At 42.7% G+C, this 12,899-nt stretch overlaps 1 protein-coding gene across 4 annotated transcripts in view; it reads right to left on the bottom strand.

The window, feature by feature from the left end:
• Positions 1-9,133: 9,133 nt before the first annotated feature.
• The window catches only part of Ahi1 (Abelson helper integration site 1), a 151,781-nt gene continuing 148,015 nt past the window's right edge, over positions 9,134-12,899 (bottom strand). For all 4 annotated transcript variants that reach the window (XM_090338078.1, XM_090338081.1, XM_090338079.1 and 1 more), the window contains one exon: positions 9,134-10,691. In XM_090338078.1, the coding sequence (XP_090194204.1) occupies positions 10,680-10,691 (12 nt within the window). In that variant the 3' untranslated portion in view covers positions 9,134-10,679. The remainder of the gene's footprint in view (positions 10,692-12,899) is intronic.

The following is a 12,899-nucleotide window of genomic DNA, read 5'->3' as shown; positions in this document are numbered from 1 at the left end:
ATGCTATGAATGTACACAGAGCAAAAGGTCTCTGTCCTCATGTAGCTTAATTTTGAGAGAAAAATACATAGCTTAAAATGGGGTTACACGTACTATGAAAGGGAAGTACGGAACACTAGCTGCACAGAGCACCCACTGGGCCCTGTGTGGCCTTGTCCTCTGACCTTCACTAAAGACATGATGCTGAAGCCTGTTATTGTGAAGACAGCAGAAATCCAAGGAAAATAGATGGCAAAGGTAGAGGAGATAGGAATAAAGAGAGAAAGGGAGACAGGAAGAGTGAGTCTGACCAGGAGTGAGATCTAGCTTCCTCTTTCAGTCTTATCACTGCAGATGATAAACCTATAGCTATATTAATCTATTATAAAGTTGGATTATCTCTATCACATCTAATGAGACTCTCATTTTAAGATACAAATAGGGCGTGGTGGTATAGCAGTTCAATTCCAGCTACTTGAGAAATAGGAATAAGAGGATTATGGCTCAAGGCTAGCTCTGGGGAGGAAAAAAATTAACAAGATCTGAAAAATACCTAGAGCACAGAAGGCTGAGAATGTTATTCACATAGTAGAGTACAAGGAAAAAAGCCCTGAGTTCAAACTTCTGTGCTACAAAAGGAAGATGAAGAGAAAGAGGAAGAAATTTTTTTTCATCTGTGTTTTAGATAGTGCCCACCTCCCTTTTTCTGGCTGCTGTGTGACTGGCACAGCTGGAGTATTCGGAAAGGCTTCAAGTCCCAGAGGTCAAAGCACCTAATATATAACCTGCACATAATTTTTTTCATTCTTGAAAAAGAGTGGAAATACAATAATATACCTTTTAATTGAGTCCTTAAATTGCACACAATCTGTCTTTCTGTAGCCATCACAGAAAAAAAAGTTGCCTGTCACTGAACTCAATGGATTATGTTTGGCTTACTGTGTTTCTGTGGAGAATCTTTGGTTAGGGCTACTATTTAACATTGCTCCTGAAAACAGAGTAGAACTTGTCCTTGAACAGCCTACCTTGGAAGACAAAAAATGGAACTCTGAAACTATAATGAAATATGCCTGTGTTGAATTCCTTATATAGCAGTGGCTAATGGTTTCTTGTGAATCTATTCGCTGACTGTTCAGTTTCCTCGAGGAGCTGCACTCACCTCCACTTCTAGATTTGGTTGAATGAAGACTCGGTGGCTCCTCAGAGTTCCCAGGGGACAGACAGAAATGTGAAGTGTCTGGTGTCTGCCCCAAAGAGCAGCCCATCACTTCCTTTGCCTTCTCTTGGCCTCAGCCAATGACAAGATCAGCTGAGTGTCAGAAGAGCCATGAGCTTCTTGTCTTGGTGGAAGAGCTGGAAAGCCACACTGCAGGAGGAAATAAATGGTGGTTGCCATTATTTTTTTTTGCAAACAATTCATCAAAGCTATCAGCATACCAAACACACTGGGAGAAATGCCACCAAAAGGACCAATATAGCTTCTCTTTGAAGGCAGGTACGTAGATCTATTCCAGATAGCCTATCAAAAATAACAGCCCCGAAAGAAAGAAATCACAAGAACAGATGATAAAATATGACTGTTTTAGAATGTTAGTTTGGATAGAGAAGAATAGCAATTGATTGGTAACTGGTCTCAGGGTTTTTCTTAATGTCATAAAACTGATACCTTTGTGTTATGACTATTTTAAATAATCTGAATCAGAAAACAAAGTGACTCCTGCATTACAGTGATTTTGATAACTGGCTCTTTTTTATTTTTTTGTCATTGGGGGAATTGAACCCTGGGCCTGGGCATTGGTTCTGAGATCTTCAGCTCAAGGCTACTGCCCTACCTACCCCTGGAACCACAGCGCCACTTCCAGTTTTCTGATGGTTAATTGGAAGTTGTAGAAGTCTGAGGTCATGGATCTCTTGGCCCTTACCTCATTCGGTGCAGCCCACCAAACCTCCTGGATTCCTTGTAGAAAATCCCCTTTCTTCCTCCTTATCTCACCACCCTTACAAAGAATTTCATAGGTATTTCTCTTTCCCTTTTACATAAAGATAAGAAGGTTGTTGTTTTTCTCTCTCCCTCCCTTTCTCTCTCTTCTCCTTTGAAACAGATAAACAAAAATTTACTCTCAAGAAAAGGGAATGGAGGATGGGAAATAGGGACAAGTCAAGGAAGATGAGATTTCCTGTCTCAACTTGATTCTGCAAGAGAGTGTTCAAGCATAACTGATGTTCTGAGCTTGTCTAGATACAAGACAAGTTTGTTAGTATCTTATTTATTTATTTTGCATTATGTTCATACTTATTTTGTTTTATTGAAGCAGTTGTACAAAGGGGTCTCAATTAGACATTTTGACCGATGTCAAAATCCCCTTCTCCATCTCTTCTCCATCTCTTCCAACTTTTATCTAGGCTTTTAAATTTCTGCATCAATTGCTGAAGCTCACCCTGAGAAGCATAAAGCCACAGTGCTTTTGACTTTAGCATGTGCTTGCAGGTAGACTGTGTAAGGTATATTTCCAGAAGGCCAAAACAGTCCTCATAAGAGTCACAGGTGACAGTTCTTAGATGCAAACACCTTCAGAGGCACAGGCACTCAGGCATAGCAACTCCAGGGAATCAGTGAGAGTAGAGACATAGGACTTTTCCAGGATCGAGTGCTGTGCTCAGGAACATGGGGATGAAGATATATATATATATATATATATATATATATATATATACATATTCTTCTGTTGAATCAGGAACTCTCTTCTTGAATTCATGTCCTGTGGCCAAAGGACATGGGGTTGCATAAACAATGGCCACTGCTATTTAGATCCCAGGGCAGAACAAGGGGAATATGACAGATACAACATAACTGTCTACTTTAGCAATTCTCCAAGGATGAAGAGCAGCAGTGCTTTCAAACCAGAACTGTGCAATAGCACTGAAAATAGATTAAGAAGCAGTAGGATTTAGGAAAGAAGAAAGAAAGAGAGAAAGAGAGAGAGAGAATGAAAGAAGGTACGAAGAATGGAAGGAAGGAAGGAGGGAGGGAGGAAGGGAGGAGGGAGGGAGGGAGGGAAGGAAGGTGGAAGGCAGGCAGAGAGAGAAAGATGTAGAAAAAGTGCGGTTGGAACTCAAATTGGAAGAAGGAAAGGAAGGAAATCTAATCAACACAAATTAAAAGACAACACAACGCAGTCATTTGAAATACAATATAGCCTGCAGAATCAAGGAAAATGCTTACCACAAAATGTTCAATTAAAGAAAAATTAGGGTAAAGCCTTTTGTTTGTATTAAAGGAGCTACCTTGGGCTCAAATGGGAGAATGCCTGCCTAGCAAACAAAGGCCATAAATTCAAACCCAGTAGTGCCAATAAAAAAAGTAAATAAATAAAAGGGCTACCAAGCCAAACATTAGAAAGAGGTTTCAGAAGGAAAAAATAGCTGGAATTTTCTCAGTCCATTTGTGTGTGTGTGTGTGTGTGTGTGTGTGTGTGTGTGTGTGTGTGTGTGTGTGTGTCTAGATTGAGCTCAGAGCCTGGGCACTATCTCTGAGCTTTCTTTTGCTCAAGGCTAGCACCTTGAGCCACAGCTCCAATTCTGGCTTTTTGGCAGTTAACTGGAGAGAAGAGTTATATGGACTTTCCTGCTCCAGCTGACTTGGAATGGTGATCCTCAGATCTCATCCCCTGAGTAGCTAGGATTCCAGGTGTGAGCCACCGGTGCCCAACTATTACTTTCTGTGGCTAATAATAGTCAAAGAGCCAAGGTGGTGCTGAGGAGGGAGCTCAGACACCTCAGCTCTTCCAGGTGGGAGACAGCCCCTGCTCCCTTGCTCATGGAAACACACTGGGCTTTAGATAGGCTCTAGAGTTTACCGGAATAGGAATAGCAAATGAAAAGAGAATAGCAAATGAAGAGAGAATAGAAAAGCAGAAGGAAATAATTGTTTTGTGTATTGAGTCAAGAGACGCCTGAGAGCATTCACTTTCCACGTATGGCTAGGAGTAGTTGTTCAGAGAAATGAGTATGTATGTTTATATTTTTGTGTGAGCCATTTAAAAAAAAACGCCAGATTTGAAATCTTCTGAATTGGAATCGAAGATAGATGCTGTGTTGTATTAATTATAATCGTCTAATAGTTGTTATGAGCTATGGGTCACTCTGTGACAGCACAGTAAATTCCACCCTAGTTATGATGGCACCATAGGGCAGTGGTGGCCTTTGGGGAAGTTTTCTTCTTCCTGCCTCCTCCACTTGTCTGATGCTTTGGTAAGAAGGGATCGAGCAAAGATGGGAACCCCGGCTGTAGGTTTTCATTACCAGCATCAGGGAAGCAGGGTTCCTGTTTTCATGGTGAATAACAACGTGATGGAATTTTCCTATTGTCCCGCTGTCATTTCTAAGCCCCACATTACTGTCAGCCTGGCAATCAACCCCCCCCAATCACCCCAGGAACCACTGCTCTGGCTGGAGCTCAATGGGGAGCAGTGTTTCTGAGCTGACAGCTTGTGGGGAAGAGATGTCAGCGTTCCAGCCATACCTGCTCTTATCTTCTCAACTGTGAGAAGCTACAAGTGCCCGTTTCCTTTCAGTATCTAAACCCAAGTCTCCAACCGAAAAAAGCATTTCTATTTCCTGTCTCCTTCTGCAAAACTCAAGTTGTAAAACTGCCCCCTTGACAGGTTAATACAACCTTTGAAAGTTGAGATTGCAGTTTTGTTTCTCTGTTCTTCTTTTTCTTTAAGTGTTTAAAACAATGACAATTGTAGTACATCTTGAATGGCAAGGACACCTCATTTTCTCAGGACAGTGTTCTATTGTGTGTCTCTCACCCTCTCTGGCAGATGCAGTGGGCCCTGTTATGGAAAGGGAGCAAGCCACAGTTGGTAGTTTGCAAAGACTTGGTACAATATGAATGTCATAGAAATAACTATGGGCCTTGATACCACTTCTAATGTGGTGCTGGGCCAGGAGTATTCTACGAGATCGAGTTCATATGATTTTGTTCTTAGTAAAGAAGTTACTGCCTGCTCATTGTGGTGGTATATGTTTGTAGTCCTTGCTACTTGGGAGGTTGAGGAGGGAAGATCACGTGGCCTAGCAATTTGAGGATGGATGGCCTGGGCCCTGTCTTGAGAAAATAAGCAGAATAAAAGCTGGCATTTCCTCCCTTATAGTAAGTGATATGAACCATAAGCTGGACTCAGGCCATGAGTCACTGAAAACTGGAAATAGTTTTGGAGTTCCAGACAGACTATCCTAAACATGGCCCCTTGGCATCGGGGAAAACCACAGAAAAAGCACATCTCTCACTCTTATTCCTTATACCAGGTTTCAACCTTCCCTCAGAGGTGCCATCTTTCACCCAGAAGAAGAGTTCATGCTTATCCTTACAGAAGGCTGTGCACATACAGGGCTTGTTGGGGTATCCTAGCCAAATTCTCTTTTTTTCCCCCCAATTTATTTCTGCATGACTGACACTTCATCAAACTTGACTTGAAACTACAGAAATTCTTTGAGACTATCATTAGGACTCTCCTTTCTGACTTCCCTCATGTCACACAAAGCATATCACATGCATTTACATGCCTTTTCCTTGTTTCTCTGTCTTGTTAGAGGACCAAAGTCCGAACATAAACTTGGAAGAAAAGATATTGATTTTCTTTCTCCTCTGTAGTGCCAGGGCCCAGAATAAGATAACTAAGATCTGCTTGTGGCGGGTCCTGCAGGGGAGGGTTGGGGGTGTCCTATGAAAATGGACACAAAGTTAGCAGAACAAAAATAGGAATTATTGTCAAGGTCTTCTTTCCTAGGGTCAAGTCTGTCCTCTTGGAGAAAAAGGTAGGAATTTCTTTTTGCACCTAAATGTGCAGTTATGAACTATATATATATATATATTATTAGTACACACACACACACACACACACACACACACACACACACACACACACACACATATATAAAACCATCTCCCCTCTTAGAGCCTCTGTTATGCCTGGTCGTCTTTCTCATATGAAAGCTTGTTTCCAGTCACTTAATGTTTTTCCTTCCTTCTCCTCCTGTACAAACACTTATTCTCATGCTTCAGTGACAAATTGTGCATGCTTTACAGAGCCCCTGGAACTTAAACTCTGTCATCCATTGAGGGTCATCTTGATATTAACGTTGAAGATTTGAAGTAAACTGGGTTTCAGAATTGATGGCTTTGTGTGTGTGTGTGTGTGTGTGTGTGTGTGTGTGTGTGTGTGTGTGTGTAACATTTGATCATGTGACCATGTATCTACATAACTTCCAGTATTTTCAGTGAAGGAGACTTATCCTACCTCTTTTACCTCTGGCCTTAGAATTATATGTGTAGAGGACCCGAGCCCCTCCACCCCCATGGTGGTGCAGGATGTGAGGCAAGAGGATCTTGAATTGAAGGCTAGCCAGGGCTAGAGAACAAGACCCTGTCACAGAAAGCAAACCAAGGAGTGTGGGGGCCTGCCTTGAATCGGGCAAGATGCCACTTTAGGCTAAGAATGGAAAGATATGTTCCCACGTGAGACACCTGTTGGCTGGAAGCATGGCTGGGTCTTCTCTGGAGATCCTGAGTAGGCCTAGCAGGCCCCTGAGCTGCAGAGCCAGCAGCAGCTTCTCTGGGGACCGGGTCTGAGGATGTGGGTGGGGAGAACAGTCCCTGCCAACAAGTGAGGCCTTGGGTAATGCAATGTGACAGTGTACCCAGGGCTGCGGTGTCCAGAGAGACTGTAGTTAGGGAGAATTTGCATAATTACATTCACCTGAGGGACTCCACTTACCCAACAATGCAGCTCATTGTGGTAAAGCCAGCAGCTGGCCATACTGTTAGAACAATGTGAGCTTTGGCCTTTTTCTTTCAAAACAAATTCTGGGGCTGTGAAAAAAGAAAAAAAAAACCCAGACAATTAGAATTTGGAGTGCTATAGAGTTATAACTAATATACATGAGAGCAACATGTGTGATAATCCATAGAGTGAGGCCTGATTGACTTTTTTCATTTATCTGTAGTTGTACGGAGGGGTTTCAGTTCCACATGTCTGTAAGTCCAATGCATATTGATCAGTGTCATCTGTTTTTAAAATATAATTTCCCCCATCCATCATTCTTTAATTTTTCTAGTTCCTAGTTCTAAGCACGTGTTTATATTAGTGCTTCTCTGACTTCACACACATTGGGTGCTATGTTTGTAGTTTCATTGTGTATGCTGTACAATTTACATAAATATCTGTGCATGGGAAAAGCCCACGAACAATTGATATACCCTTGAAGTACAAGTTTTCTCTTGATTGCTTGGTAAAAATTGCACATTAAAGGTTTCTCTGAGTAAGGCTCTGTTTGAAAAGCCCATCCAGCCTTGCTTTCTGACTATAGAAGACACTGTATTTGAGTTTGAGAGACGCTAATCAGAAGGCAGAGGGGAAGGTTTTTTAATAGAGGGGCTGTGATGTTCACACAGGCTCATGCTCTGTGGCTGATACTTGTTTACCCAAGACTCCAAATAGACAGAGTGGAGATATGTAGACCTGGGGCAAATACTGGGCCTGGTTCAGTTACTGGTGATGTTCACATTTGCATCCAGCAGGGAGCTGCAGGGTACAGCACAGGCTCTGCAGACGCAGACACTCTTGCTTTCCATGCGTCCAGAAATCCTTACATTTTTGTCCCTCAAACACAGCATGCAGGATTCATTTGTAAGAGAAAGAAAAAAAAAAGCCCTGAAGAGTTTTCCTGCTCCCAACTCTAATTCAGTCTACAGTAGAGAGTGTGCTTTTGTAGCATAGCAGCATTGGAATTCCTTTTTGTATTTTCTTGAGAAGTCGAGAAATGTAGAAACATTTCCACTGGGCAGGCAACATCTCCCCTTCTCTGAAGCTCAGCAAGGAGGACAGGGGCTGACAGGCTTTGGCCATTTCCTGACTTTCTGATAAGATAGGAAAGCTAGAAGCAAGCATGATTCCAGAGCTAGGAGTCGAAGTAGTTCCATGTGCCTCTGACTCGGCCCCTGGCTTCCAGAAAAGATGCTGATTCCAGCCAAACCAAGGCAGAATTATCTTCCTCCAACAGCAGGGTGAGGTAATGACAGGAGGAAGACACCTGGCTTTCATGGAGAATGCACAGAGGGAAGAGCACACCAAGACTGCAGGGGCTACACTACCCCCCACATCAAGGAGCACCCAGATCTCAGACCACATCACTTCTCATAACCCAGCCTCTCACTCCAATCTGCTTTAGCAACCCACCACCACACAAACACAAAAGGCAGCTCTTCCCCCCCCTAACAAATAACAATAATATCTTCCATTAAAACTCTCCTAGAGCTTGCGGTTCTTATGGCAGTAATCCCCCAAACTTGATGCCACTCAGAGCCATCTGAGATTATCCAAACCTTCAGAATGATCAGGGACAGACAAGATACAGAAAAGGCTATGGCTGCTCTATAGCCCTTCCTCATCTTCAAGGCTCATGTTGTAAGAAGTCCCACTGTGGATACCTGCTAAGTCCTATATTATACTATATATTTTTCTATACATGTGCTTGTCATAATGTTCAATGGGCAAACAAGTGGTAAACAACCATAACTAATAATAAAATAGAACAATGGTAGCAATGTTCTGTAATAAAAGTTACTTCACATCGTAGACTATCGATCTCAGCAATCTCAGTAGCAGAGACAAATGTGAATTTCTTTCCTTATTAAGGTGAGAATGTTTCTCTTTGCACCTAGAGGAAGCACTTTGCCCCATTCTCCTTGGCCACATCCCAATTGCTGGCCATTAGTAAGTAAAATAAGGTTTTATCAAACAGAAAGCCCATGGTACCTTGATCTGGCTGCTAAGTGCTAGGCAGCTGGTAGGGTATAAAGCAGGGAGGCACTGAGAATGGCGGGAGATCTCATCACGATGCTCAGAAAGGCATGAACTTTAAAACGTGTGAATTATTTATTTCTTACACTTTCCACTTCACATTTTGGACTGCAGCTAATTGTGATAAACTGAAACCATGGAAAGTAAAGAGGTGTGACTTATTTTTCAAATCCTTCAGAGTAGTAATGCTAATGGGATGTGTAAAGGTGATTTACAGAGGGGTTAGTTACGTAAGGTAATGATATCTTTCTGAACATTACCCCCTTCCTCATTTTCTCCCATTTCCCTCCCCGGCCCGTCTCCCCTCCAAGTTGTAAAGTTCATTTCCAATATAGTATGTAGTATCACTGTTGCATCGATTCACTTTTCATCCCACCAATGCATTTGAGGATTCCTGGGTTAAAGAGAAGAAGGCATCCTTGCATTTTCTTCCATGTTGTCCCTTGGTTCTATTACCCCAATCAGAACTCCTGTCCTGGACTTTGCCCTCCATCCATTTGACAGTCTCAGCATTCCTTAACGTATTACTTTTCCCTTTTTATTCTTTCTTTTCCCTGGTCATTGTCATCACCATTAACAGTCAATAAAACTTAACTATTGTCTTGGGCAGACAGTAAAGAATAGAAAAGGTCATTTTCATGATCAGATACCACAGCTCCTAAAACACACACACAAATTTGGCCCTACCCACTATTAGGCAGGCAGCAGCTGATTTTTGCCATCTTATACCATGATCTTATTTGGTCCTTGTCTGGAGGTCTTTCTGTCATCTCCCCAAACCCCACCCAGTTTCAAGTTCCTTTCTCTGCTCTCCACCCGCCCCCACCTCCTCAAGTCATCTCCCCAAGGGGAGGGAAGCTGGGAACAGGGTGGGGAGGAGGAGCTAGTTCTTTCAGAATCAGCCTGGAAAACACTGATTAGGGGCATCTGTCCCAGCCTCTCTGAGGCAGCCCTTCATCCTGCAGAGCAGCTTTTCCGTTTTTTGCTCAATCAAGCCCCTCCAGGCCTTTTATTTCAAAAGCAGCATTCGTGTATGTTTGTTCCCCAAAGGAAGAGTGGCATTCTCCAAGGATAAATTTTCTAATTTTCTCTATACACTCAGATTTTTTTTTTAAATAAAAAAAGTGACAATGGCCCTGGTTGGGATTTTAGAAAGCATTCCTGGTACTTCAAATGTAATAAACTCTTTTCCCAGGGAAGGCCTTTCTGGGGACCTCATCTCTCTGCTTCCCCATTGTCCTTTCTGCCTTGGATTCAGAGTCTTTTTCACAGAAGATTTTCCTTTGTCACACCCCATACGCTGAGCCTATGGATATAGAAGGATCCCCTAATGACACGTGTGGTTTCCAGTCTTCCTAACCCGTCTGAGAGAAAGTTTGGTTCATGGTGGTAACTTAGGAAGCCCAACGTTCCCTGCACAGAGTGGAATGTTCCCTAATGCTTGCCGGATGGAGTAAGACGTGGGATGGTAAACCACCTAGGAGATGAGGAAACCAGAAGGTCTTAGGTGACGCTGGTCATTCCAGAAGAAATGGGGCACAGGCTACTCTCAGAGCTGCTGCCTGACATGGGGCATACCAAGTGCTTGGGACAGAATCCTGTCCCCTATCCATTCCAGGCTGTCTTCTTGAATGCTCTTAATTCCAAGGAGGAGTGTCATTTACTCATGAGGGTAATGGTTGTAGGTCTCTGTGATCTAGCAGGGGGGTATGGCTTTGAAGCTTGTCTGCCAGCGCAGCCCCTCTGCGGGTTCATTCCAAAGCACCACCTTGCTTCTGTGCAGTTCTCCCCTCCTGAGGTAGGAGCCTGTGATTGGAATCTTCTTGAGTCATCTCATTCCTTTCTCTGCAAAGGTAGAAAAGCTTCTACTCAGTTAAACAAGTCACGGAGGTCCAGCATCACCATGCATTCGTGAATGTCCAAAGTGCCCGATAGGTTCCACATGCACTTCAAATTCCACACATGCAAAACAGAAGCCAACCTTGCCTTCCTGCCACATGTCCTCTTGTGGATAGGCCTGGCTGCCTATGCCCAAAGGCCCCCTGTGCCATCAACCAGCAATCTGCCCACTGTCTTTCTGGGCCCTGCTCAGAATGGTGATCTGAACCATCCCCCCATTCTTCCACCACCATCTGCCTCAGCCCATCACCTGTCCAGATGACACCAATTGCCCATCCTTCAGATGTCCTCTAGATCTCTCTAGGAACAGATGTGGCATCTCCTGCTTCAACATGGGCATGTGCCTCCTTTACTCTCAACCCACTGGATGAGTCCAGCGGCTGCCGCTGCTGTGCAAGTTCACACCTTCTGTGCCCATCTTGTACCCTGCCCTTTCCAAGCAACACCCACGCAGGCTCAATGCTTTCCCCAGGCTCTTTAAGCTTCCCTGGCTTTGCACTTCTGTTCCGTATGCCTGCACCTTTCCCACCTTGTCTGTTGGACCTCTCATCATTTGAATGTGAATCTCCCCCTCCAAGTTCTGCACTCCTTCTCTCCCCTCAAACCCACCCCTGCACACTGTTCACACTTTATTGTCATATTGTCATAATGTCCATATGCTATCATTTTTCTATATGTTATTCATTTTTGTCTCTCTATCCCGTTTAGTGCTTATCTTGTGCAATGTAAACCTTTGTTGAAAGTCTGTTGACACTTTCTATGGAAATGACATCTAACTATTAAGACAAAAGGTGTTGGATCCACATTGATGGCAATTTCAATGTGATCTATGTGATGCATGCCACCCCCATTTTTATAAAAGACAAAACAATAACTCTCCATTTGTCTTGGCCTATCTGAATGTGGAGACATGCATGGAAGAAATCCTAAATGTCATTTCTGATTCACCCAGCAAACGGGGCTTGGGGAAGGAGGTGTGTGAGATTTTCAGTGCAACTCTATTGTTTGACTTGTCACAAAGGGCTTAGGTGTTTTGGCAAAATCAATTAAGAAAAAGTAAATGGTGCTCAGTGTGTAAGCAGGCTTCAAGAAAGACATTTTCAGAAAAGAGGAGCTGTGTACACCTAGGAAAATCTGAAGAAGAAAATCCAAACCCTCAGAACATATAATTAGGGCATTATTACTCACTTTGTAAAGGGCTTTATCTCCTCTAAAAGAATCTTCCTAGTTTCTTTTATAAAAGTCAATTCTATGGAATCCCTTTTGAGTTAATTCAACTGCAGCATCTGTCAGAGGGGTGGGCTGAGGGAGAGTTTCAAGAGCCAATTGATGGTCAGAAAGAAATGAACATGTTTCAGTTTAAAATAAACTTCAATGAAGGAAATGCTGACACTGAACACATTCAAAGTTTATATACCTTTTCATTGGGAACAATACCAGGGTTGATATCAGGACTTTGTACTTGGTAGGTGAGTACTCTACCATTTGGGTCATGCCATCGCCAGTGTTTTTACCTTGAGTTTGTTTTTGATATAGGGTCTTGCATTTGATTCTCATATCTCTGCTTCTTGAGTGGCTAGAATTGCAGACATGAGCTGCTGTTCTGGTCCCAGTACAGTTTTTTTAAGGGAAAAAGGCATTAAGTGAGATTATTGGGTGGTTCAAGGAGAAGAGGACTTTGAAGGTAGGGGCTAAAGAGCACTTAGCCAAGCTGGCAGATCTTATATCCAAATCCCATGTCTTCCTGAGAGAGAAAATCCTTTTCAGGTGTCTGCAATTAATCAGAGATGAGCAGTGGTGGGGGGGCAGAGAAGTAAATTTTTTAAATAAAAATAAGATAGAACAGAATTTGCAAGTCACCATGAAAATTAAAGAAACACTAAGAAAGGGTTTTTTTTTTGTATCATTACAACAAATCTGTCCTTCCCTTATGCTTTAATCATCTAAGCAGGAGACAAACAGAGCTACTTACTCATTTTTAGTACTTGATAAAAGAAGAGAAAAAAATCAATCAGACTTGCATTATTGACTTACTAATGTTCTTCTGAAGTGCTCATTTTCAAAAAGAGTTTTCAGTGAAAAGAAAGGGAACCAAACCCTTAGATTCCCCACCCACAATTTCATATGGTGAAATCAAATTAGAAACCATGCAGG

This window comes from Megascapheus bottae, chromosome 8 (genome assembly GCF_031878675.1).
Source record: "Megascapheus bottae isolate mThoBot1 chromosome 8, mThoBot2.hap1, whole genome shotgun sequence".
In the NCBI taxonomy this organism is placed as follows: Eukaryota; Metazoa; Chordata; class Mammalia; order Rodentia; family Geomyidae; genus Megascapheus; species Megascapheus bottae.
The sequence above is the reverse complement of the archived record's forward strand: the minus strand, read 5'-3'. Positions and strand labels throughout refer to the sequence as shown.